This window comes from Amblyomma americanum, chromosome 4 (genome assembly GCF_052857255.1).
Source record: "Amblyomma americanum isolate KBUSLIRL-KWMA chromosome 4, ASM5285725v1, whole genome shotgun sequence".
In the NCBI taxonomy this organism is placed as follows: Eukaryota; Metazoa; Arthropoda; class Arachnida; order Ixodida; family Ixodidae; genus Amblyomma; species Amblyomma americanum.
The window spans coordinates 83,169,385-83,196,948 of NC_135500.1; the positions used below are offsets into that span (position 1 = coordinate 83,169,385).

Here is a 27,564-nt window from a genome sequence, read left to right on the forward strand (position 1 = left end):
TATTACGTGGAACATAAAACATCACACATTAGGGAGCGATCATTACATCCTCTCCGTTACAGTACCGTACAAACTAAGAACGACCCGTCACCTAACACACAGACTCACCAACTGGGATGTGGTCCGCTCCGCACGGACGGCCCATACTGACGCTTCCATTACAGACATCGACCAGTGGGTGGCATCACTCATGAACGATGTCTTCACACAAACTCAAATCCTTGCCACAACACCAGATACGCCCACCCTCGACACTCACCTGGCCCACCTATGGGAGGCCCACTATAGCAGCCTAGAGCGCTAGAAAGGGCAAAAGCTCAATCGAACCCTTAAAAAGCGGCTAGCCGCACTGAAAACACAAATTACTGAGCACTCCGAGAAGCTCTGCCGATCCAATCGGGGACATATTTGCGATAGTATGGCTGGCAATCTGTCCTCCAAACGCAGCTGGCAACTCCTCCGTAACTTATTTGACCACCGCAATCAAAAACAGCCACACAACACCACGTCACACACGTTATACCCAAGACCGACCTTTCTCCCGAAGCACTCATCGACATACTTAGGAACATACAACTCCCGGTACCTTAAACACCCTGCCCCCCTATGCCAGCACACCGAATGCCAATCTCGACGCGGAGATTACGGAAGAGAAGTCAGAGTGGCCCTCCTGACTCTCCACTCTAACTCCACTCCAGGAGTTGACCGTATCTCCAATAGCATGCTCGCAATTTGGACGATCAGTCGATTGCCCAGCTCACGGGGTACTTCAACGCATGCTGACAGGAGGGCACCCTTCCGCACTCCTGGCGTCATGCCAAAATCTTATTCATACCTAAGGCCCACAAACCCCTTACACCTGCAAATCTTCGTCCCATCTCACCAACATCATGCCTGGGCAAGCTTTTCGAACATGTCACACTCGCATGACTCACCCAACGCATGGCGGAGCAAGACCTCTTCCCACACAGCATGGTGGGCTTCCGTCCCCACCTGTCGGCACAGGACGCCATGCTCCAACTCACACAGGACATTTTCGACCCCCTCATGCTAGGCCACACAAAAGCTGTCCTCGCCTTGGACCTCTCCAAGGCCTTTGATCGCCTAGACCATCAAGCGATCATGGCGGCCCTCTACCCCTTGAACATAGGTGAATGTATGTACACCTATATTCAAGCATTCCTTACTAACCGCGCGGCCGAAATTCACTTCGGTCCCCACGCATCCCGCCCATACACCCTTAGTGGGGTTGACACCCCCATGAATCGGTCGTCTCCCCCTTTCTCTTCAATGCCACTCTCATCCCCATTGCCCGCAAACTACAAACCATCCCTCACCTTCGGCATACACTCTATGCTGATGATATCACGCTATGGACCACCCATGGCATTGATGGAGACATAGAGAATACTCTGCAGTCAGCAGCAATTCTCACCCAAACACATGCGTGGAGTATCGGACTCTCGTGCTCTCCGGAGAAGTCGGAGCTCCTCATACTGCGCCCCACAACCCGCTACTGCCACACAGCCCCCATAACCGTGACACTGGAAAACCGGTACGTCCCGGAGGTACACACTTTCCGGGTACTGGACCTCCACATCCAGAACAAGAGGAAAAACACTCTCACCATCCACAAACTCAAGCAGACGGCGGTGTCGATATCCCGCCTAATCCGCCGAGTATCTACACCACCGGGGCATGAAGGAGCATGACCTATGTCGTCTCATTCATGCCTTCGTCGTCAGCCGCTTTCTCTTCACGCTTCCCTACCTGAAACACCAGGACACATAAATCTCCACCCTGGATGCCATGATCCGAACAGCATTTAAGACAGCACTACACCTACCCCTAAATACCACAGCCGACAAACTCCTCTAACTAGGTCAGCACAACACGATAGGGGAGCTTATCGAGGCCCACCGACAGACACAATACATACGTCTCGCGAGAACCACCACCGGTAGACACATCCTACACACCCTCGGCATCAGGATGCCAGCCACGAATCCCACACAGTTCCAGGTCCCCCTCCCCCACATTCACCGCGATCTACTTATTAAACCTCTCCCCAAAAACATGCGCCCCACCTACCACGAACCCCGCTGCAGAGCTCACGCACGGGCGCTCCACAAACACTATGGCACGCAACCGTATGCCGTGTGGGTAGATGCCGCATGCACAGGCGAGGAAGTGGCTGTAGCCATCGCGAACCCCTCCCTCCAGCCGATTGCCACCCTTCACATACCCCCCACTGCCACTTCGGAGGAGACTGAAGAGGCCGCCATTGCCCTAGCCATCACGAGCGCGAAGGCACGGTATATACTGTCAGACTCTAAAACTGCCGTACGAAATTTTGCTCGCCGGAGAGTTCACGTCCCTGCATTTCGCATACTGAACTCCCTCGCCGCACACCCGCCCCGCCATATGTAGCTCATATGGGTGCCTGCCCACTCCGGGAACCCTGGGGCTGCCAACGCTTTATCCCGAGGATCTCTCAACCGGGCACCAGCGGCCTCCGATCGAGGGTTTTCACGGGAGCGCATGCATTCGTTCAGTGAACTGACGCAGGCCTGCAAAGCCGAGCGTCGGCTCTACCCCGCACCCCATCCCTCCCTCGACGATTATCACCAGACACTTTGGAGGCGGCTCCAAACACGCATGTCACCCTCCCCTTATATACGCACACGCTATCACCAAGTCCACACCAACACCTCCTGTACCCTCTGCCACCACCCCAAAGCCACTCTCGACCATATAGTTTCTTTTCCTCTGCCCGGCGGATCCTCCCCCGCGGGGCCTGGAGCACCTTACCACTTGGGAGGGTTGGGAGACCCTGCTGCGTTCCGAGGACCCGGCCAAGCAAGCCATCGCCACAGGCCGGGCTGCCAGCGTCATGAGCCTACGGGACATGAACCTTTGAGTGAAGTGGGGCCGAGCGAGGACCCAAGGACCTGCGTGTCCTGAACTCCCCTACTCTAAATAAAGTTTTCACCACCCCCACTGCTGGTTATGATGAAAGAAAAGGCGCATAACTGCCTCAATTCTTCGGTGGACGCCACTAGTTAGAGCGCTATTCATGTGTCCACTGACCCAGTGAGACAGTTGCACTTGCTCCTGCATTTATACATCATAATAATAGCTTAGCTTCCCCCATATTTGTGTTAGAGTGAAAGCTCTACTCCTCCCATACAAAGCTGAAAGTCATGTGGGTATGAAATTTCACCTTCAACAAAGGAAGAGTGGTGGCTTGGCTCTGACGTCATGCCTCGTTATTCGCCACGTCTCCAAGGCCTGCGTGGCGGGAGCGGGGAGCAACGTCTATTTTGCTGGAAATAAAAGTTCTTTAGCTCAGCCGCCCGTCATTACCACCAGCCCACAGTACCTTGTCGCCCTTATCCAGCGCCACATGGCGACAATTACAGACGGGTTGCTTTATTTCAGCCTACCGTCTCTCATGCTTTCACCACAGCTTCCCTCCTCCATGTAACACCTGTGACGTGCCCAGATTCACACTATTCCACTAACTTTGGGAATGTCCTTCCCCATAGGCAGTACCCCCGTCCCCAATTCCATTCATTCTTCCTGGGAGGCTGCTTTACGGACAGCTCAGCCCGCCGGCCGGAAAAGGCTGGTGGATCGGGCTTTATGTGAAGCAAAAGCCCGCCTAATAAAAGTTGTTTCCATCCAATCAATGAATCGCCACGCCTAGCCATAGCTACACGCGTTGAGCTGACAGACCTCGCTCACTTCGCAACTATCGAATCGCGTGACTCGATCGCTGCGCCTCGCCACAGCTGCGTATGCGGAGCCGACGGCACTCTCGCAACTGCCGGAAATCGCGTGACGCGCCGTTCGCTATATAAAAGCGTGTGGCACTGGCGCTACGGGGCTGGGATCTAGGAGCTCTCGCAATGTGGTGAGGGTTCTTTGTCACCTGGTGTGTCTGTCGCTAAACTGTCGTCGTCGTTTAGGATGATGCGATTGTTGCGACACGCGTCTTGTCTTTCAATCTTTCCTCTCGCGCTATGGTCCAACTCGGGTGAGCCTGGTTAGTTGAAGCGAAAGGTTGGTTAATCTTGGTTAGACACGGTTATGCATGGTTTGACATGGTTTCTGTTGATTATACTTTATTGCATATCATGATTTTCATCATAAACGCCTCAGTACATAACTCGAAGATACGTTTCTATGATGCCTGTGCATTCACTAGACGCGCCATCTTCTGGACCATCGCCGTACATTGCGTGTTGGGGCTTTAATGAGTGCCGCATGATGGCGCTACGACTGCACGCCATGCACGAAAAAATTTCACCGGAAACATACTTCGCTACTTGCTTAATTGGGATATCTGTAATTTGCATGCTTATAATTAAGTTATTCACGCACGCCTTAGTACATATCTCGAAGATGTGTTTCTTAGACATCTGTGCATTCACTAGACGTGCCTTCGTTCACTTCCAAGTGTCGAACAGTCGTGGCGGGCTCGAAGCGTCCCCCGTCTCTCAAGCCTCAGGCCCGGGTACTTCTTTTTTCTGTTTATTCTGTTTTTTTTTTGTTTCTATATTATGTGGGGCCGCTTCAAGGTCATATCTGCGCCTTAACATGACCTTCAAGGTTTTTACGCGAGAAGTGCAATTTTCTCCAAAAAAAGAGGTGGCGTGTATAATGACAGGAGATGCAGTGAGGTATACGTGGTCTCGAAGTGGATGCACATGTCGACCCACACACTGGTCAGCAAACACTCTCGTGTAGTATCAGGAGTGGCGTTGTTAACGAGTGGCGGCATCCCCGCAGGTGGTGAAGGAGACCGCCGACATCCTGGAGACGTTCGGCTTCGCGCTCGAGCAGCGCGGCCTGGTGTCCGTCAAGGGCAAAGGCATGCTCATGACTTTCTACCTGCTGGGCAAGAAGCAGCCCGCCCCGCCGCAGCAGCCACAGCAGCAGCAGAATCAGCAGCCACCACCCGCGCCGACGGCCACGCACGTGCACACCAACCCGCTCGCGCAGCAGGACGAAGATGTCACGGGCGCCGCGGAGCCGACGTCGCCGCAGGTGAAAAAAAAAATTAAAATTGGTTTTTTTGGGGAAAGGATATGGCGCAGTATCTTTCTCACATATCGGCTGGCACCCGAACTGCGCCGTAAGGGAAGGGATAAAGGAGGGAGTGAAAGAAGGAAGGAAGAAAGAGGGGCCGTATTGGAGGTCTCCGGAATAATTTCGAGCACCTGAGGATCTTTAACGTGCACTGGCATCGCACAGTACACGGGCGCCTTGGCGTTTCACCTCAATCGAAACGCGGCCGCCGCGGTCGGGCTCGAACCCGGGAACTCGCCTGCATTTCACAAGATTTTTTTTTAAAGCTACCGCTCCGAAAAATAAGGCTGCTTCTGGAGTATTTAAATGAAATGTTTATCTCGGTATGTGCCGAGCGGTATTTGGCTCAAGTGAGTAGTTATTTAAAACCGGCGCTGTAAAAAATACCAAATATGGCAAAAATAACGCATATTAGCGGCTCAGTAGCTTCCCATCTGTTTGTCAAAACACAGGCATATTAACTATACTTGTGGGAGGTTTATATTTCATTAAGTGTGCAAAATTCCTTTGAGCTGCACTTAGTAGTTCTTTTTATTCGTTGTTAAAAGTTTGCCGTGATCTCCAAAACGCTACCCACGGATGTCCGGTACACGGTACCATCAAGTATAGTAATAAAGGTTAATAAGAGGCCAAATCCAATACTGTACTAGCCTATGCGCTTACATCCAGTCATGACGATATAATAGTCCAAAGGTTCTCTGAAGTCTTTGGATCGGCAATGAGTAGAGTAAAACGCAGTGCACTGTACCGATGGACGAATTCAATGCCGCGGTAGTTCAGAAGCAGGCAGGACACCAGGCAGAGGGAGACTGCTGCATAAGAACTAGGAATAGCAGGGGAAGTTATTAGTAGAGCTCGCAGAACGAAATAGTATACGTATAATCAGTACCGTACTCCGTAAACAAGAGAACCGGACGTGGGAGTGGAAGAGCCCGAACGGCGGGACTAAAAATCAAATTAACTTTTTGCTGTACGCGCATGCTAGCATAGTGCAATATGTGAAGGTGCCGGGCTAGGTGAGTGTTCATAGGGTGGTGGGGTCCTGAACTGGCCTAGCCTAGAATGTGTCAGCAGTCTCTCTGAGTCATTATTGATGTTGTATTTTCTTATCTAACAGCGATTCATTGTGGTGATTAATGTACACTGAACATTTTCTTTCTTCGCTCATTTCTTATTGCAATTTTTCTTTCAGTTATAAATTACTGTTCTTGCTGTAAATCACTTTTCAAATATTGTCTGACTTTTTGTATGTGTTTCTTCCCTGCCTGTAAAGATTCCACTATGGATTGACAGTATTTCTAAATAAATGAATTAATTCAATAGAGAATGGAGGAAACAGGTAAGGAAGAAGCACTTCAACGAGTTCGCTGTAAGAAAGAAAGCACAGAAATTCGAGATCTCACTGCGGAAAACTTATTCCGCTTTAACTGGGAACCAACACCTTAGTGTTCAAACGATTAATAATAATCGGACAAATATCATTAGGAGTGCGCGCTACAAGTAGGGCGTACATTAGCGAGACAGGATACTGGCAATCTTTCTAAGGAGACGGAAGATATGAATGAGAAACACCAGAGCATGAAAACCTGTAACTCCATAAATAAAATAGAGCCAGCAGTACTGCCAAGGCTAGCCAATAAGAGTAAGGTAACCGCCATAATGAAGTATTACACGGAGCGAATCGAGCATGCTTTAAAGAACTGACGTAGCCCGGAAACGGGCAAAATAAAATTAGGCATGAGCAAAAATCAAATGTAAGCACTAAGAGACAAAGAGGGCAATGTCATTATCAATATGAATGAGATAGTAAAGGTAGCCAAGGAATTCTACACAGATCTGTGCGGTAGCCGAAATAGTGAGGACGCTAACGATGGAGGCAGTGGTGCGGCCGAATTGTACAGCCAGCTTGCAACAAAAGAGGAAGTAAAGCCTTACAAGCAATGCAAAGGAGAAAGCAGCTGGTAAGGATGAAGCAACAGTATTAAAGGACACATTCTTCGAATGCTTCCGCTCCACCTGACGTGTAGCTGGAGCATTTGCCAAGCAGTAGTTGTTCCGCTCTTAGATGGCATTAGCACAGTTCAGTGACAGACCACTGCATTGGCGAAAACATCGACGTGATCCCTGCAGATTAATGTGCTCCAAACGCCGAGCCCGTTCGGGAAGCCCGAAAGAGGCACGATGGCCAAAGCGGCCCTAAAGTCACCGCGGTATCTAGTCATATTCATATTGCACACACCGCGTCTGTGGTGCACAGCACTCTCACGGTACTTAAAGAAACGCTGACGCACAACATGTAGGCAGAGGAAATGCTTCAAGAAAAGAAAAGCCTTAGCTGTTTTGTGTGTTTTTTTTAGAGTGCCGATACCCAAGTGCTGCCTGCTTAATTGTGGGTGTGCGTGTACATAAGCGTACTTCACACAGAATTTCATGTTTCGCATGTGTACTTTCATACTCCTCGATGTCCTCACGTGCAGCCGTACATACCCGACCACATTTTACTACAGACCACGCAAACAGCGCACGCAGGTGGAAGTTCGAGCCCGACATCTTGGAAAAAGGCTAACATTTTCAAAATATATGAGTAAATGTGACGCGAAAGACGTCAAAAACTAGTGACAGATCAGTTTACTGTCATTTGCCTAGAAGGTATTTACTAATTAGAGCGACCAAAAGCTGCAGTCCGCCAAATGAACAGGCTGCCGTTCGGAAAGGCTACTCGACAATGGACCATATGCACACAATCATTTCGGGGTTAGAGGAATGCGCAGAATATAACCAACCTCTGTATGTAGCCTTCACAGATTACGAGAAAGCGTTTTACTCAGTCAAAACTTCAGTAGTGATGCATGCATTGCGCAGCCAGTGTATAGAACAGGCATGTGCAAAGGTGCAGGGAATATAACGGCCGTACAACCACATTATTCCTCCATAGGGAAAGTGATAAAATCCCAATCAGGACTGGAGTCAGGCGGGGAGACACAATCTCCTTTACTGTTCACCACGTGCTTACAGAAGGTATTCAGAGATTTGGATTGGGAAGAGTTGGGGATCAAACTTATTGAACAGTACCTTAGTAATGGCTGATTTTATGACGACATAGCATGCCTTGCCAAGTTTTTCAGGGGATGAATTGCAAAGCAATATCGAGGACGTATGCAGGCAAAGCAGAACGCGGCATGCGTCTTAAAATTAGCACGAATGAGTCGAAATTATTGTTCAGTAGTCTCGGAAGGGCGCTAAAGCTTATGATAGGGGGCGAAGCACTGGAAATTTTCAGATAGTAACCATTGACCCGGAACACAATAGTGAAATAACTAGGAGAATAAGAATGAGGTGTATTGCATTTGGTAGGTATAAAAGCCATGAACTGTAGCCTACCAGCATCCCTCAAGGAGAACGTACACGACAGTTTTGTCTTGCGAGCTCTCACTTAAAGGGGCGAAAACTTGGAGGATAATGAAAAGGCTTGAAGTTAAGGACAGCGCAGCAAACTATGCCAAGGAAAATTTATTGGTGTCACGTTACGAGACAGAAGATAAGCTGAGTGGGTCAGGGCACAAACGCTACTTTATGATATCCTAGTTATAATCAGCAGAAGGCAGTGCTCTTGGGCAGCGTATGTAATACAAAGGCAAAATAACCGATCGTCTTCAAGGCTAACTGACTAGATTCCAAGAGAAGACAAGCGTAGTGGGTGGCGGCAGAAAGTCAGTTGGCGGAGATAAGGCAGCCGCAGCTAGCACAGGACAGGGTTAATTAGAGGGGTCTTTGTCTTGCAGTGGAAGGCTGATTATGATGATTATCAACTTGAGGTCGTTTGGTGTGTGACCGCCGCTACTTTGCAGGATGCGACGGCGACACCGGCCGCCGTGGCTACGACGGGCAACGTGGCGGAAACGACGTCTCCCGCGGCCACGGCGGAGTCGTCCCCGCAGCAGCACCTTCCCAACGGTGCGGGCCCCACGGCCGTGGCGGCCGCCAGCCCGAGCTGAGAGGCGCTGCCCGGCACACGACACGCCCACAGGTGGGCCCTCGCTCGATGAGTGCAGCATTAGTTCCGCATCGAGCTTACCTGGACAGCCTGAGTGTAAAAGTGGCATCGTCGCGGGCAAGTCATTAGCCCTGACGGTCCTTACCGTGGTCACCGTAAAGCAAACAGGAAGTTTCGTTAATGGTAGCCTAGAAAAGAACGTTAACGGTATAACGACCTTTAACGAGCGGACCTCTTTAAGAAACGCACGCACTGATCCGCCGACGGCTGACCTCGGCTGAGGGCTGCAGTCGTGTTCCGTCAAGGTTCAAAAATAAACCTGAGGCTTAGTTGAAGCCTGCTATCTAATGACGTAGGAAACAAAATGAGTAGACCTAAGCCTACCGGCTTAGTGCGAGGGGGGAGGGGAGGGATCTTCCTGGCCCTACAGGGTTCGGAACTAGGAGCTCTCGCTAATGTGGTGAGGGCTCCTTGCCACGGGGGTGTATCTGTTGCTGAACCGTCGTCGTCGTTTCGGATGACACGGTTGTTGCGACGCACGTCCTTTCTTTCAATCTTTGCTCTCACATCTCTTTTAACTCTCCTACTGTCTGCACATGGCAGCGATTGCAGCTCAGCTTGAGCCAGTTGGCAGGCCCATGCACTTTTCATTCTTCCTTCAGTCGCAACAACAGCTTAGCACATTAATCAGAGAAAGACTCGCAGAGCGCCAGGGCGCCGTTTTGACGTTTCACTGGCGACGGCTTGTTTAGGCGTCGCCAGGTTGGGCGTCTCTAAGCTGACGTGCATACTCGGCCTTCTTCCACTTGCTGTCTTGCGTTTGGTCGCGTTCCCAGTATCCTTCATGAAATCCAGAGCCCGGTTTCGCAAAACAAGTTACAGACTAGTTACTAATGTTGTCTTGTTCGCAGCCTAAAACCTCGCGTGTGTTTTGAGGAAAAGAAAGGTGCATAACTGGCTCACTGGGTCAGTGGATACCTCAACTGAAATGGTTTGGCGTCGATGGTTGGGCGTTTTGATGGTTGATGCGGTTTGAACGTTCCAAAGCGACTCAGGCTATGACGGACGCCGTAGTGAAGGGCTTCGGAAATTTAGACCACCTGGGCTCTTTTAACGTGCACTGAAATCGCCAGTACACGGACCTCCATAATTTTCCTCCATCGAAATTCGACCGCCGCGGCCGGGATCGAGTATCGATGGACGGATGGAAAACTTTATGACGGAAGCGAGTTTGGACCCTTCAAGGGCTCAGGGCCACCGCACAGCCCTCACATTATGCGCATGTGTCCAGGCCACGAAGGGCCATGACACTGGCACCCCAGTTCACACAGCGAAGTTGGATGTCCGGGTCCTGAGACGGAAGGAGGGCCTCCCATTCCTCCCATGTTCCGCTGGCGGGCTGTCCCTGCGGGGGAGGATCGGCAGGGCAGCCAAAGATGATGTGGTTCAGTTTGGCGTGCGACCCTCCGCAGAGAGTGCACTCTGGGGAAACAGGGCAGCAGTGGGATAGAAGCTGAGGAGGGGGTAGGGTTCGGGTATGGAGTCGCCTCCAGAGTATTTGTTGTGAGTGAGATAAACGGGGGTGTGGAGGGGGTAGAGTCAACGGGCAAGGCATGCTTGTTGTGTGAGTGCTGAGAACGTGTGTGCCTGCTCCCTCGCTAAATTCCGGCTGGGGTCGCCATTTGCCGTGCAAATAAATCCTTAGGGTTATGTTATCGACGGCCTCATATCCGGGATTACCAGAGTGAGCAGGCACTAACACAAGCTCAGTACACCTATCGGAATTTAGGGTGCTCATTCTCAATATCTGTCACACGGGGGGATGCACGCGCCCACGGGAAAAGTTATGAATGGCTGTTTTGGAATCGCTAACTATATTAGCGGCATTGGTTTGGGCGATGGCTAACGCTATAGCAGCTTCCTATGCTTCTTCCGGGGTACAGGGAGGGGGGGGGGGTTGCAGCCTATGAACTGGAACAAGGTAACCATGTGGGCAAGTTGGTGTGTTTCAGACATAATTCACCAGCGAAAGTACGAGAACACCAGGAGAAGGACAAATGACAACGCTGGGCTAACAACTGAAGTTTAATCGAGAGACGGCCAACCAAGGTTACCAGAACACGCATGCGTATCAGGTGTCTTTTGTTGTTTGCCAGATCTTGAGAGTGTATCCACTGTTTGGTGAATCGCCACATATGTGTTGTTTTTGGCGCGTCTGATACGCATGCGTGTTCTGGTGACCTAGGTTGGCTGTCTCTCGATTAAACTTCAGTTGTTAGTCAAGCGTTGTTCTGTGTTCTCCTCGTGTTCTCGTACTTTCGCTGGTGGAGTTATGTATGTCTATAAAGTGGGTGAGTTGGGGGCTGGTGGACAGTAAACCATAGCTACTGAAAGGTCTGGGTGGTGGTTGGGAAAACATTTATGTATCATAGAGAGAGGTGTCGGGGGTCGTGACACACCCTTACAATCACTAGGTGGGATGCCTAGTCAGGCACCCCACTGGCGGTTGCCGCAGCCCGGATGCGCTGCGTTAAGGCCCTTTGGGCCTCGAAGGTGCAGCAGCCGGGCAGGGTCGCCTCCCAGTCCTCTCGGGTGGGGTTTGCGGTAGAGGGTAGGGATGGGTTCTGCTGGCAAGCCCGCACTATGTGGCAGGTGTCAGACATCTCCCCACAGTGCGAGCACCACCCGTCGAATTGAGTATTGGAATGCTTTAGAGTTGCCAGGCACAGCATCGTGTTAGTGAGCAGGCGCAGGAGTACCCGCTCGTTGGCCATCCTCAGCCCTTTGCACGGGGTGGGAAGAGTTTGGTGTGTGCATTTCTAATAATCGCATATTTCCTTAAAAGTGTAAACCGGATTGAAATCTGAGTCCTGGTCAGCGTCGGGTCCCGTGGGAAATGGCTGAAGGGAGAGTGCGCATGCGGCGGCGTCGGCTGCTTCGTTTCCGTGGACGCCTTGGTGACCTGGAGCCCAAACGAGGGGTCGGTGCGCGGGATCCGAGCCTCGGCTACAATTTTGGTAGATGCGATAAGCCAGGGGAGTAGCCAACCCTTGCTTGACGTTTCGACAAGCCCCTCTCGAGTCGGTGATTATGTATTTGAGGGAGGAGTCGAAGGCTGCCAGGGCGATGGCAACTTCTTCTGCGTGAATTGCTGACTGGGCCTTGAAAGTAAGGGCGTCTACTGTTTTGCCCTCATGGACGACCGCGGCCGTGTACCATCCCCTAGGGTCCGTGCTGGAGGCGTGAACGGTCTGGACCACACGAGGCATCCATCCAGCGCACATCCTCCGAAGTGTCATAGTCATTATGGGGAGCTTTGGCTCTCGCGACTCGGCAGGACTGATGGCACTCAGGATGAACATTCTTAGGAAAGGGTTTAAGGATAAGCGCGGCGTTCATGGCGCAAGGGAAATAGATTAAGTCTGCAGCTTGTGCAGGTATGAGAATTCGCAGAATCCAATGTATGCCGTCCTGTTTCCGCGCCAGCCAGACGAAGGTACTGTGTGTGCCGATGGGCCTCTTTTAAGTTCTTGTATAAAGTTGTGCATTGCTAATTTTAAGAGCCGGCCCGTACTAGTGCTCTTTAGTAGTTGTTCTTGCGACTGAAGGAAGAATGAAAAGGAAAGTGCACGGGCCTGCCCACTGGCTCAAGCTGAGCCACAATCGCTGCCATGTGCACACAGTAGAAGAGTTAAAGAGATTTGAGAGGAAAGATTGAAAGACAAGACGCGCGTCTAAACAACCGCGTCATCCGAAACGATGACGACGGTTTAGCAAAGGAACACCCTGGGGCAAGGAGCCCCCGCCACAATGGCGGGAGCTTCTAGATCCCAGCCCCCTAGGGCCAGGAATCCACCACTCATATCTGCTCTTTAGCAGATTGAGTGCTGCTTTGGCAGTCATGCGGATGAGAGCATTGATTTTATCTTTATCCGCACAAGACAGGTTAAGGTAAGTAGAGGCACAAAAAATGCGACTGAGCACAAAGGCATGCAGCACATTCATAGAGGCGAAATTCTAGAGGCCCGTGTACTGTGAAATGATGGGCTGCCAGGAAACAAAAGGCGCGGTAACTGTATAGTTTTCTGTGGACATCTCAACCACGGTCTGAGGGAAGGAAGGTGGGAGTCAAACATAAAATAGAGGGAGGTGCCATAGTCCTCTCAACTGGGCTGCGAGATGGCGGCGGTGTCCGCCTACAAAGTGAGGCAGTCATGCGCCTTTCCTTAAAATCAACGGAAAGCTGGAAATTGGTTTTGGGGGAAAGGAAATGGCACAGTAACTGTCTCGCATCTCAGTGCACGGAGCGCTTACACACCGGGCTCCTCATCCTAGCTCTCCTGGGTCAGAAGCTCATCAACCGCTTTTGCGATTCCGCGAAATTTTAATTAATGCGACAGCCACCACCTCTAACCCGGCCCCTGCCAAGGGGCTGCGTAAGGTGGAGGAGTGAACTCTGCGGCGCCTGCTGACAAGAACTCTTCTCTGTCCTGCCATTGTTAAATCTTTTTATCCCAACATAGATGAGTGTTGCCCGCACTGTGGAGAGATCTGCGATATATTCCACATGGTGTGGGCATGTACCCAGAATCCTTACCTTCCCCCTTCCCCTACCCGAGAGGGGAGACTGCCCTCCTCAACTGCTCCACACTCGATTCCCGAAGGGCTCCGGTAAAGCGGGCGTGAGACGGGACCTCGTCGTGCGATGTCTCGGACCAAGGATACCGACCATGCAGCGGGGTCGTCTGATCCCAAACTCTCTTTTTAAGCATAAAAAAAATTTCACCGCCATCACCTGATTGTGCCTGTGTAAAGGAGGGAGTGAGCGAAGAAAGAGATGCCTAAGTGGTGGTGGTGGTGGTGAAAACTTTATTATTGGCGGAGCCCTTAAAGTTCAAAATTTCAGAGGGGGGCTGCCTCCTGCATGGTTGTGGTTGGTGACCGGCAGGCCGTGTCTGACGGCGACCTTCTCCGCCCACTGCACCAGCCTCTGTTGCGAGGTCGGGTCGGAGCTAGAGACCGCGACCTCCCACCCCTCCGAGTCCGTGAGGGCCCTTTCGGCCGGCGGTTGCAGTTGTCGTCAGATGAACATAATGTGGTCGCATGTGGCTCAGAGGTCCCGAAATGGAGAGCTGAGGAATAATTTCGACCACCTCGGGATCTTTAACGTGCTGCGTTTCACCTCTATCAACCTAACCGGGGAGGACTGGGAGGCGGCCTTGCTCGGCTGCTCTTACCTGCAGGCCCAAAGGGCCTTCGTCGGGCGAGCCGGGCAGCGGCCGATGCCACTGCGGTCCCGAACTAGGAACCCCCACTTAGTACTTGTAAGAGCAGGCCCCCTCTAGGTCAGCTCATCATAACCTCTTTTAAGTGTACCTGCCAATAAATCTTTTTACACCACCACCATCGCCTCCATGGAAACGCCGCCGTCGCGGCAGGGTTCGAACCCGGGAACTCCGGATCAGCAGCCAAGCGCCCTCACCGCTGAGCTATCGCGGCGGGTATTTCCAATAGCCCGCAAGCGTTCATTACGTTCATTGGCGTTGGCGCTGACAGCTTTGTATATTCCGTTGATTTTGAGGAAATGAAAGACGCATATCTGACTCCCTGCGTCAATGGACAGCTTAATTGTGCTTTGAGGTACGTCGCTTTTGTGTTCATTGACGAGAAACCGGGCTTTCGCACATTATTTCGGGCTCAGCTATGCTAAGCCGCGAGCGATTTTTTCCCCGTTCGGGATTATAGAATATGCAACTTGGAGAGGACCCTCGTGGTACCTCAGTGGTTACAGCGCTCGGCTATTGAGCCAGAGTTCCCAAGGTCGCTCCTCTGGGTTCGAACCCAACCGTGGTGGCCGCGTTTCGATGCAGGCGAAATGCGAGGCGCCCGTGTGCTGTGCCAAGTCAGTGCAGCACGTTAAAGATCCCTAGGTGGCCGAAATTATACCAGAGCCCTCCACTTAGGCACCTCTTTCTCTCTCTCTTGTTTGCATCCCGCCTTCGTCCCTTCTCTTACGGCGTGGTTCGGATGGCCTGCGAGATGCCAGAGAATTACTGCGTCATTTCCTTTGCTCAAAAAAAAAATCAATTTTCAATGCTGTTTCAGTCTGCTTCGAGTTCGGCACATGCAATGTTGCCAATATTAAAATTGTGCTTTTGTTGGTTATGGATGCCTCTCACAGATGAACCACTCTACAAGGTTTTCACCTTCGTGGTATACAAATTCATGTCTACGCATGTCGTACTGTCTTGCCATTGAAATAAATTATTTCGCCCATGGTTTTTCATAACTAGAATGACTACGCCAGTTGTGTGTAGAAGCTTGTAGTAGAAGGGTTAAAAGCTTGCGGGTCTGAGTACGATGGTTAGAGGATAATTAGCGAAGTGCGCATTTGTAGACTGATTGCTTGTCTGGATGGGAAATGAAAATTTTTGGGGAAAGGAAATGGCACAGCATGTCTCACATCTCAGCGGACACCTCAGTATACACGAGCGCTCTAACCGCTGAGCCACCGCGGTGGGTTCACACACTCTTTGCAATTAAATAAAACAACGCCTCTGATACACGCTGTGTGTGTGTGTGTGTGTGTGTGTGTGTGTGTGTGTGTGTGTGTGTGTGTGTGTGTGTGTGTGTGTGTGTGTGTGTGTGTGTGTGTGTGTGTGTGTGTGTGTGTGTGTGTGTGTGTGTGTGTGTGTGTGTGCGCGCGTGTGCGTGTGCGTGTGCGTGTGTGCGTGCGTGCGTGTGTGTGTGTGTGTGTGTGTGTGTGTGTGTGTGTGTGTGTGTGTGTGTGTGTGTGTGTGTGTGTGTGTGTGTGTGTGTGTGTGTGTGTGTGTGTGTGTGTGTGTGTGTGTGTGTGTGTGTGTGTGTGTGTGTGTGTGTGTGTGTGTGTGTGTGTGTGTGTGAGAGAGAGTGTGTACGCTTAACATACCAGCAATTTTTCGATGCAGGGTTTGTGATCCCCATCATCGTCATGGTGCTACCATCCCCAGCCCCACGCCCGGCTTCGACTGCGTGTCACTGCCCTCGGGATCCTCCCAGCCAGGGCTAAACCGGCCTCGGGCCTTGTCCTACGGCAGCGGCTGCGTCAGCCACGCCCTCGAAGCCGGCCTGCCCGGTGCCACCACTTAGCACCGACGTCGACACCCGTTGCACCCGTTCCCTTCCTTGGGAGGGCCGCAATTATCCTCTGCCTTGAACCGGCGCCGCATCCCTCGGCCCGGCCTCCTCTCGTAGCCTGGGCCCACCGGTCGCCCGAGTGGTGGACGCGAGTGTTCGTTGTTGCGGGGCGACCGATGGGACGATCGGCCGGATGCGGGGCCCACGTGCCGACCTTCTCTCAACTGCTCGAACTAGTCATGGACGGTGGCCCCTGCGGCGCAGTGTCCAACACCCGGACCCTGCCCAGCCCTACCGCAGTGTGATCGCGAGTGGGAAGGAAGTGTAAAGACTCCTCGTTCAGGTCTCGGCGACCCACATATTTGTACAGCGAGAGCGCGGGTTTTCAAGAAGCCGACGAAGACGATCCACCGCTTTTGTGGCAGCGAGGTGGAAGCTTACTGGGTCGGTCTGTTTATTCGAGTGGTGTGGGAAGAGTGGCTTCGTTGTTCTAGCGTTTGGAAAGATTTCTTTAGTACTCGTGTGATTCAGCGTGCGTCCTTGGGCGCTTGTTGGAGTTGACTGTTGGAGCTGCCTTCTCCTTGTGTACAATTATCACCTCAATGTCGCATACTGTAAATCCGGGCGGTTATGATACACCGATCTCCGGCATTGTTACTGAGGTAACAGAAACTTTATCTCGCTTGTCTTTTCCTACCCACCGTCACTAACTGTAGCTGCGAATGACTACGAAATCTCATTACCACTGACCTCTCGTCCAAGGTCAGCTCCCGTAATATGAGCAACAGCTGTGCACCACCGATTACGAAACAACATAGCGATGCACCATTGACACCTTTGCCATGGGTACAAGGAGCTTGAATGCGTTCTGCTGCAGACTAAAGTGTTCCGTAGAACGTTTACGTTCGGGTCGCCACGGGGTTCCGTGCGAAGTGTGGGCGCTGACCACACCGCCAGATTCGGTGGTCGTTCGTTCGGCTGCAGCTCTGGTGCAAGGATCTATCGATTGAATAATGGTCGAGCTCTTTTGCCTCTCTGTCGCTAACAAATTGCCACGACATTTCTAGATGATGCCCAACGTGTAACCTTCAAGACTTGAAACTGTTGTAGTCTATCGGGCACGCACCGTAGCCAAGATACTCAACTTGAAACCACGACCACGTGCTGAGCACTGGGTTGCGAGACATTTCACGTTTCAGCTAAGTTGATTAACCAGAGACGACGTGGCTGATGTAAAAGCCGCATAGAGCAAAAAAAAATAATAAAGGCCTTGCACAATCGCACCCAAGATTCTAGAAACACATAGGACTGACTTGAGGATCGATCGTCTATCAGTTTTCAAGAGTGGCCTGTAACACGATTTACTTTGCTGCTCATGAGTACTACTGCGTGCAGGGGTCCGCGCCCGTTCCTTGGCACAGTTGGTCCGGTATCGTAAAGAGAGAGGAAGAATTAGCTTTATTAAAAAGAATTAAGCCCTATGTCACGCTATTCAAGATCAGTTAGGCGACATAGGTGACGTGTCCAGCCCCTATGCTTCAACGACTTGTGGGCTTGGCTGTTACAGCTCGTCATACGGCGGCCTCAAGGTGCTCTTGGGAAGGTTTTCTTACTACAAAGAAGACGTGCCTGCAGAGGCTATGTCCTTGGGAGACATATAGAGACGTACAAGGCGTCATGTTACTGATGCGGCCGTTCTGAAAATTGAAAAGCATGCCCGGTAAATTCGGCATTCATGAAGATGGCGAATGTCGTATCTTTCCTCATGGGTCGAGCGTCGCCTCGAGGAATCGGGATTTGTTGCAACGGCTCGGGTCTCGTTGAAAAACAGCCGCGGCACTCCCACCTGCGCGAGGAGTATGCATTCTGGTCCCGTACTGTAACTGTGATCGCGCGATTTTTCTTGTTTGAGCATGTACAGTGTCCTTCGAAAGTTCCCAGTCCACCTCATGTGTGATCGAAGCATTCGCCGGGCACTGGTTGTTCTGCTCCGAGCTGGCATTTGCACTGTGCTCTGGCACCACCGCGTTGCAATGCGTATAGGCCAATTTGCTCGGCACCGGTTCGGGACGCCACAAAGAAGGCACGAAGGCAAAAACCATATCTGGTCATTCAGATTGTACACACTGACTGCGTCTGCGGTACACAAGCGCTGTCACTGTGCTTAACGACATGCAGGCCCAGGAAATGCTTCAAGTAAAGCCTAAGGTATTTTCTGAGTTTTTTTAGAGTACCGTCACTCAGATGCAGCCTAATTGTGGGTATGCGCGCAAGTAAGCGCACTTTACTCAGAATTTTAGTTTTCGCATATGTACTTTCATAATCCTCAGTATTCTCATGTGCAGGCCTACAGATCCGACCACATTTTTCTAGACCCCTCAAGCAGTGCGCTCGGGTGAAAGTTTAAGTCTGGCATCCACGCTAGAATTGCGATTCCTCTGCTCAGTGACGCACCACTGGTGTCCTCTGCATTAGCCGGCGCCAGTGTCGGATTAGGGTCGCTCAGGAATGCCAAACCACAAATTCTGTCATGCGAAGAGCACACGCAAAGAGCTGCTTTTGTTTTCCGAATTCATTCTGCTCAGCCACCGGCTTTCACCCTGGAGAACTATATACGCCGTGTAAAAGAGGCCGCCGACACGCATCACCGTGTACTTGTTTCGTGCAAAGTGCAGTTATCAAGTACTGTACGGTGTGAGTCTTTGATCTCTAGCTTCAGAATTTTAGCACTTCAGGGGTCCGACACAATACGGTATCTTTAACGATGCGATGCGCAGGAACAACATATCGTGTCAATGTGGAACATAGTTTCGGTCTCTACCTGCCCGTCTGCCTACAGGTGTTAAGTGCCCTTCACGCTTGGGTGTACGGCGTCAAGGGCGGGTGAAATTCGCCGCCGACGAAATGCTGGGCGCTCACGCTTGATGCACCCATGAAGTTGTAAGACGTGTTGGCGGGCCAGAAGCACCAGCGACAACCGTCACTGTAAACGCGACTTACCCTACAAGAAAGAAGGTCCTCTAGCGCGCTCCCTACTAGGGGCAGGACATGCTGCCCAAGCCCCGGGATAGATTTCCGTCACGAAAAATACGGTATTCCGAAGGTTGGAAACAAGCAGATTAAAGGCCTCTTCGAAAGATCAGAAGTTATTGCAGTTACCAAGATTTCAACCCAGGTTCCGAACTCATCCAGTTGTTAACCTCAAGACTTCGTGTGCATCGTTTAAAACCCTCCTTCCATTGCTAACTGTATGAAGTTACTATGCTTTAAGGTGGGAATGTGCCTCCGTTGCCAGCAGTAAGCATTTCGTACATATAGGGATAGAAATATGCCTAAGGACTTGGGCACAGCATACCTTGTCCCTCCGATTATCGCCAGCTTCTCCCGCCCGCCATCTTGGCGCCCGTGGCATCACGCCCAACCCACGTACTGGCTAGCAACGAGCGACCGATTTTCCCGTCGGCAAAAATCAGTGCAGAAGCAGTCGCGCTTTCCGCCTGCTTTTCCAACGAAATCAGAGCCGCTGAGCAGGACTCACTCGCTCTTCACTCAGAATTCCCAAGTGCGGGCATGACATTACACTTCGAGATGGCGCTACAACCTCTATTACAACCTCTATGGAAGCCAGGTGCAAGGAAAACAATGATCCCGCATTTGTATTTTTTATCACGTTGACGGGACGAATGCCTATCGTTTCGAGCAGAGGGCATCTCGGTACGGCATGCAAAGGACACTTCTTGTTGCGGTCAGGCAGATATTGCCAACGGCTATTCGTCAGCGAACACGTGTGCTCTCTCCCAACGGCACTGCAGTCTACCACGTGCAGTGCGCCGGCCGTGCAACCAATGAAACGACCACCGAATCGTGTGTGAATCGCCACTCGCGGGCTCAAAGCGTGAGCAGAAATCCCTTTTTATTAGCACCACTATGATGGCCGTGTTCCACGGGACTGTAAGAAACGTAATGCGGTCCCACACGGCTGCATTCTGGAATGGGCTGTGCTTCAACAAGGAAGAAATCTCCCAGATTCACTACGCGCAAGCAGTGTCGCGATTAACGTGACGCAAAGTACGTGCTTGATTATTGGTAGACGTGGCCAAGTGCTTTGGTCAGTTACCGTGGCTACCAAAATGTGTTGATTCGCAACCTACTGGTTTGATGACGAGGCCAGATTCATCTACAAGCTCATGTATTGCTGTCTTTTTTCTTTTTTTTCAAACATCGACTTTGTATGTGGCTGTTTGTGTGTGAACTCTGAAATGTACTTACGTGTGCTGGTGAGTGCATTTGTCGTCTTCGTGATAAGGATGTGCACTGCACAACTGAGGAGGCAGCAGCGGCGACCCCAGAAGCTCAAGAAAAAAAATGTATCCCACCGCGCGGCGCACCAGTTGAGATGCGACAGATTACAGGCATCCAAATGAGGGTGGAAACGTTATGACATTTTTGCAGCTTCAGGGCGACGTATGATCATGCCTCCTAAGGCAAAAAAAACAACACAGCTGAGCAGCAAACTGGTCTCGCCAAGCCGATGCCATTTCGTAGTAGTCAACTGCGCCTACTGTGCGATCAGAGCACACGTTAAAGATCCCCAGGTGGTCGAAATTATTCCGGAGCCCTGTACTACGGTACCTCTTTCTTTCTGCTCTCAGTCTCACCTTTATCCCTTCCCTTACGGTGCGGTTCAGGTGTCCGCCGAGATGTGAGACAGATGCGGCGCTATTTCCTTTCCCCTGCAACCAATTAATATAGTTAATATAAATACCGCGCTTATCATTGCCAATGTTCTATTTCTTTATGCTTTCTTATCGCGCTAATGATGACTTGCCGTATCACTGATGAGATATTAAACCATGTCACACTCTCACTGAAGATAAGAGCTTAGGTCTGCAACTTTTCAGAAGTTTCAGTTACGCCGTTGCCTCTGGCTGTCGACAGCGATTAACACTTCGTTTGGTAGGTTTAGGCCGAAGCGTTCGAGCAGAGAAGAGAACGAGGAGGTTATTTATTGAAAATATGCAATTTTCGGCAACGTACTAAAGTAAAAAGACCTAAACCTAAAGGTATTTAATAAAAAATCTGTATGAGATAAAGGGGTTCTGGCAATCGCCTTTCTGGGCTAACTTCGTCGCCTCAGCCAAAAGTCCCACGAGGATCAGATTAACGGATTGACTGCACGCGAAACGACATGCGTCACACGTGGCTGCTACTCCCCCTAAGGATTAAGCCACTCGTTGCGACGGCCGTCGGCTGCATATACTACCGTTTTTTTTTCTTATTTTCAGGCTTACAGCGCGAGGGATGAGCTACGTGAAATATGAGTTCCAATGTTAGACGAAGGAGGTTTATGGCACAGGCATTTTATTCGCTCCTGGCGTAAGAAATGCTCTACCTGCAGGAGCCTCACCGCATCGTGATTTCTTGTTTTTTATTGTTTAGTACTCCCGTCCTCGTGGCTCGGCCTGACAGCGCCGCGCGGTGGCTACACGTCAAAGTATATGTGCGTGTGTGCGTGTGCGGGTAGAGCTGCCTGCCGACGGCTGTGCCTGGGAGAGGGCGAGAGGGTGCGGGTCAATTTTCGAGGATGCCTTCGGCCTCAGCAGCCCAAAAGACGACGAGTGTGTAAAGTGTCACCACGCGGACGACGAGGACTTCCGGGCGACTGCCCTGTCGCCCTCGTGGTGGCGGGACCGTCTCGTGTCCGCGCGCATCTGCACAGACTGTCTATGCAACGTTGGCCCCCGTGTTTGCGCCCTTCTGTCGCTGGAACCATTTGCCCCCTCGTCCCCGCGTGGTTCGTTCCCTCGTTTTCTGTGTAGCATTTCACCGTTCTTGAACATCTTGTTCCGACGCTGCAGTGGTGTAAATTGAGAAATAAAAGAACGCGGCACTAGCGGCTTCCCTGTTGACCGAAGCCGAGTGCGACCCAGCCTCGCTCACTGCTTTCGACTCTTGCACGGGAACAAGTGCGGGAGCGCCTGAGCTCGTGAATGGAAGTCGACAGGCATAAAGCCCCTCAAACTTCGAGGGACTTCAAACATCGAAAGCACCGTTGAAGAGGTCGTCAAGTGAGCTTCGTTGTCCGCTCCCACACCCATGAGATTTGGTGCGCGGGGCGGAAATAGTGAACTCGTACAGAGGGTTTGGACACAGGACACATCGTTACGTTGCGAAATCGACGAAATGCAGTTCGGTGTCACGTTGCTAGCTTGCAGCTAGGCGTCAGCTCAACGTCCTGGGGTGCAGGCTACGTTGTCAGAGGCGTACCAACCTTTCTGTTTACATTCGGCGATTAGCACGTATAAAGTTGTGGACAAAAGTTTTCGGGTTGCAGATTCACGGGAAAAAATTAGCAGACAGTTTAGCATGGCTAAGCGCGGAATATCGTGCAGTATAACTAGTCACGGTGGGCACTTAAACTCCTTACGTGCTAGAAGCACTTGAAATAAAGGTCTACATCATAAAGGCATTTAACCTAAAGGCCTTTACCCGGAAAAACTTACCTGAAGACCTTCACCTTGAAGGTTTTACAATGAGGTCCTTACCCTGGCTTTTGACCGAAAGGCCTTTACTATGAAGGCATTGACCCTGCAGGTCTTCATCTAGGTGTACCCTTCACCCGCGTGAAGGCCTGCCAGGTGTACACGCCTGGCAGGTTGCCCACAGCCCAGTGGGCAGGTGGGCCGCCTGCCGCAAAAGAGGCTTCAGGGACGTACGTATGACATCTTCACCCGCCGCGGTGGCTCAGTGGTTAGGGCGCTCGACTACTGATCCGGAGTTCCCGGGTTCGAACCCGACCGCGGTGGCTGCGTTTTTATGGAGGAAAAACGCTAAGGCGCCCGTGTGCTGTGCGATGTCAGTGCACGTTAAAGATCCCCAGGTGGTCGAAATTATTCCGGAGCCCTCCACTACGGCACCTGATTCTTCCTTTCTTCTTTCACTCCCTCTCTTATCCCTTCCCTTACGGCGCGGTTCAGGTGTCCAACGATATATTAGACAGATACTGCGCCATTTCCTTTCCCCAAAAAACCAATTATTATTATTATTATGACATCTTCACAGACTCCTCAGGTGCCATCCGCAGTCTGCGACGTGTCCTGAATACCGACTTATTAGCACAGGAAATTCAGGACATAACTGGAAAATTGCCCGCCACAGTACGCGTACGATGGATTCGTGAGATGCCCACCCCACACAAGCCTTGGTGGATGGAACAAGTCACGAATCAGCTCCTCCACGTCCCTTTCAATCGGACCCAACCTCTCCGGAGGCAACACTCCTTCAAGGAAAAGAAAACCTCCGACGCGCCACGCGAGCACTTCTCCCACCGTGTGGCACCGACCTCCCTGGCGGCCTTGCACGCTGGGAAGAGGTCTTGCTTCGAAGGTTACCCCACCACGTCGTCCTCACCCCAACGGTAACCTGGACGTGGCCGGCACAGTATCGTGCCCTTTTCGGCGACACCTGCCCCTTCTGTCCCGCTCCCGTCTGCGAGGCGGGCACTAAACACTTAATTTGTACTTTCCCCTCTTTGCATGCCATCCGGCAGAAACTCTTGCTCCGGTGCGTACCTCCCCCAGGCCCACCACCGGACATTACTGTACTTTCTTCGAGAGTCCAGTATATATCTGTAAATAACACTGCATGCCAGCAGGCGCACTGTCACAATAAAAAAATATGTCTAGTTACTAGTGCTACCGCAATAAAATTTTCTACTTTGCCTCCCTAGCTAGTCCGCCGGTATTCATTCCAGAAGATGGAGCAGGCTTTTCTTCTTATTACAGGGTTAGCTGATCTCAGTTCGTTCCTCAAAAATGAGGCGTCGGCGGCACCGCTCGAGCAGCCAATCGCAAGGCACCTACCAATAAAAATGCATCTCCCACCTGTGGGCCCAGCACCTTCCGAAAGCCATGCGGATAGTCTAACCCCTAGGTTCCCGCTGCGGCGGCCTAATTGTTGCAGCATTAGCTGTTCTTAACTCTTTCCTCGGCCGTAGCCTCCGCTTTGCACCATTGGCATCGGCGTCCACAAGCCTACCTCCGGGGACTCACCGGTAAAAATGTACCTCCCGCGTGAGAACCCAGCACCTCCTGAATATGAGGCGAATTGTCTAATCCCTACAGGTCACCGCTGAAGTGGCCTACTGGTTGTAGCATTCACTCTAATGTATCAACATTCATGTATCTTCATTTTTTCGATATCATCCTCCTGAGAGAATTCAAGAAGTATCGGAATAAGCTAAATAAAGATATTAAGAAAGCTAAAGCACATTACCTAGAAAAGCCTTTTAGTGCAGTTAAAAATAATAGTAAATCAACATGGAGGAAACTAAATGTTCTGTGCCGCTCACAAAGAACTAGCCCAGTGGAAGAACTTTTGATAAATGGAATAATAGTTAATGGGGCTTCCCTAGCCGACGCATTTAATGATCACTTCGCTAGCCTCCCAACCACTCAGCTATCTAGACATACAAAGCTCTCTAATAACGCTCCTTGCCCACACAGCTTATTTCTTACACCTAGTTCAGACGAAGAAATTTCTTCTATATTCTTGAATCTCAAGAATTCACGCAGCTGTGACACTCAAGGTATGCAAATCGAGCCATTAAAATACGTTATTGATTGTATAGCACCTGTACTAACGCACATTTTCAATCTGAGTTTTACTACAGGTACCTTCCCGAAACAGCTTCAAGTAGCGAAAGTGAAACCAATTTATAGAAAAGGAGATCACAATGACCTCGGCAATTACCGTCCCATATCAATTCTGCCAGCGTTCTCTAAAGGATTAGAAAAACTTCTTCTGGTTCGCCTTGTTTCCTTTTTAGATACATTAGACGCATTGTCGAGCGCACAGTACGGGTTTCGGAAACATCGGTCTACCCAATTAGCTCTACTTGATCAAAAGGAGTATATTTTACATAATATCGAAGCAAAAAAACTTGTGTTGGGTGTGTTCATTCATTTCACTAAAGCTTTTGATTACCTGAACAGAACCTTACTCCTCGAAAAGTTGGAATCTTATGGCATTCGCGGAAATGCATGGGAATTAATTAAATCATACCTCTCTCATCGTTGTCAATTTGTTGAGGTCAATGGTCACCCTTCACATTTATTACAAACTCACACTGGAGTTCCTCAAGGGAGTATTCTTGGCCCCCTTTTGCTTAATCTATACTTAAATGATATTGACAGTCTTGATGATCGAGCTAAGTTTGTAATTTACGCCGATGATACTAGCATATTCTTTTCTTCCGATGACAGCACTGAATTGTTTATGATAGCCAACTCTGTACTCGCTAAGGTAGCTGCTTGGGCACAGGAAAATGGCTTGGTAATCAGCATTCCTAAAACAAAAACGATTGTTTTCCGTCCTAAGACACAACAGATTCCACCTAATTTAACGCTTAGTTTAAATAATACGGAGATAGAAATAGTGAGTGAATTTAAAACGTTGGGAGTGATCTTCACGGAACATATGTCCTGGGACAGGCACGTCGATTACATCTCAAGTAAGCTCGCCTCGATTAACGGCATTTTGTACAGACATAGAGATTTCCTCCCTAAAAATATTTTGTTACTCCTATATAATTCCTTGTTTGTCTCTCATTTACAATATTGTAGTCTGGTCTGGGGTACTACTACCCTAACTAACATAAACAAGTTGAGTATATTACAGCGAAGGGTTCTTAGAATTATTACACGCTCTCAATACGATTGTGATATATACTCTGTAATGCAAAACCTTGGCATAATACGTTTTGAAAACATGTACAATTATCACCTGTGCCTTGGGCTTATCAGGGAAAAGAAAGCTAAATGCAATAGTTTAATAAGGTTTGCCGAATTAGCCATAAAAGGTCCATCACGCTACCCCACATGCAATCTCAAGTTTTGGAAAGTGCATTCCTTCCGGACTAATTATGGATTTCAGACACTAAAATATCGAATTCCTAATATACTAAACAAATACCTAAAGGATAACATTGATATTCTTGATCTTAAGCCATATGAACTGAAATCTTTTTTCCTGTAATGTTACCTTTGTGTGTCCTATATATTTTTTACTTATACTTAAGCTTTGCCTAATTCAGTTGTCATGAATGCATACATTTGCGAATGCTTTCTTTGTTATGAACTATCAACCAATGTCGCCTTTATGTTGCTGTATTACATTTGTGCGCTCCTTTTTACCATTACAGTTTTCTTAGATATTAGTATCTAATCTTCCTCCCACTTAGAAACTTGTATTCACTTTTTGTACGAGCAGTACATCCCATACTTTATTATGTATTATTATGTTTTTCATGTACGAGTAGTACATTCTATACTTTATTATGTATTATTATGTTTTTCTTCGATGAAAGATGTGTCGGGTTGTCGGCGTGTACTGCTGCTGCTTTGTAGGGGACGAGGACTTGTCAAGCTGCTATCGCAGCTTTTTGCCTCGCCTCCCCCATCTTTGATGGAAATAAATGAAATATATATCTAACGGTGGGTCACTCGCGTTACAAACTTGTAACTGCCCTGGAATTTTTCTTCCATACTTTTCAATGAGCTTCTTTGCCTGACAGCGAAGAAAGTTTTATCCACGAACATCCCGTAAATTTTCTCCATGACTGTACGGTGTATATGCTGAAATCGCTACTAAAAAAAACACCATCTAGCAGTGAGAGCCCATGACCCGCAGGGTGCTGTATTATGTTTCGATGACGAACATCAAAAGAAGTAGACATTTTAATGTATCATTGTATTAAACTAGTTACTCGCGATACAGCAGTGGTGCAGGAGAGACCTCCCCTTTTCCATCCGGTTTCAATTCACCCTCCCTCCCTCTATTAAACTAGTCAGAAGCATCACCTATTCCGATTTTTTAGGAACATGCCCAGCTGAACACACCGACTGAACTTAATAAACCGTCAGCAGCAACAACACATCTGATCTATTGCCCTCACTACCTGTATACAATGAGTTGAAAGCAGGAACATTGAAAATGACACAACCCTCATCGTGGCAATACGCGACGACAACTGGGAACAGGACAAGAAACTTCAGTCGTAAAGACCGCCGACTGACTGAACTGTGGTTGATAAATGCCCAGGAACGTGTACAGCGTATATGAACGCGCCGATCCTACAGAAGGGTGCTATAGAACAAAAAGCACCAACCCGAAGTACACTCAGTATGTCAGACACCGTGAATATGCATCGAACAGCCCAGATCCTCTTGTCATGAAGCCCTACACTATTAGTAATGCTACGGAGCTCATAAATAACATAGTGTCTATAACATAAGTCCATACTTACTCGACTTTTTACCAGAACAAATACACAACATACTGGCCAAGCCAATACTAAGCAG

General features: G+C 50.0%; 1 protein-coding gene across 6 annotated transcripts in view; it reads left to right on the top strand.

The window, feature by feature from the left end:
• LOC144128093 (adenylate cyclase type 3-like) overlaps positions 1 to 22,138 on the top strand; it is a 394,302-nt gene extending 372,164 nt beyond the window's left edge. For 4 of the 6 annotated variants that reach the window (XM_077661173.1, XM_077661174.1, XM_077661172.1 and 1 more), the window contains 3 exons: positions 4,795 to 5,052; positions 8,943 to 9,121; positions 16,036 to 22,138. In XM_077661173.1, the coding sequence (XP_077517299.1) occupies positions 4,795 to 5,052; positions 8,943 to 9,089 (405 nt within the window). In that variant the 3' untranslated portion in view covers positions 9,090 to 9,121; positions 16,036 to 22,138. The remainder of the gene's footprint in view (positions 1 to 4,794; positions 5,053 to 8,942; positions 9,122 to 16,035) is intronic. The other 2 variants (XR_013313680.1, XR_013313679.1) reach the window with 2 other exon arrangements.
• Positions 22,139 to 27,564: the final 5,426 nt, after the last annotated feature.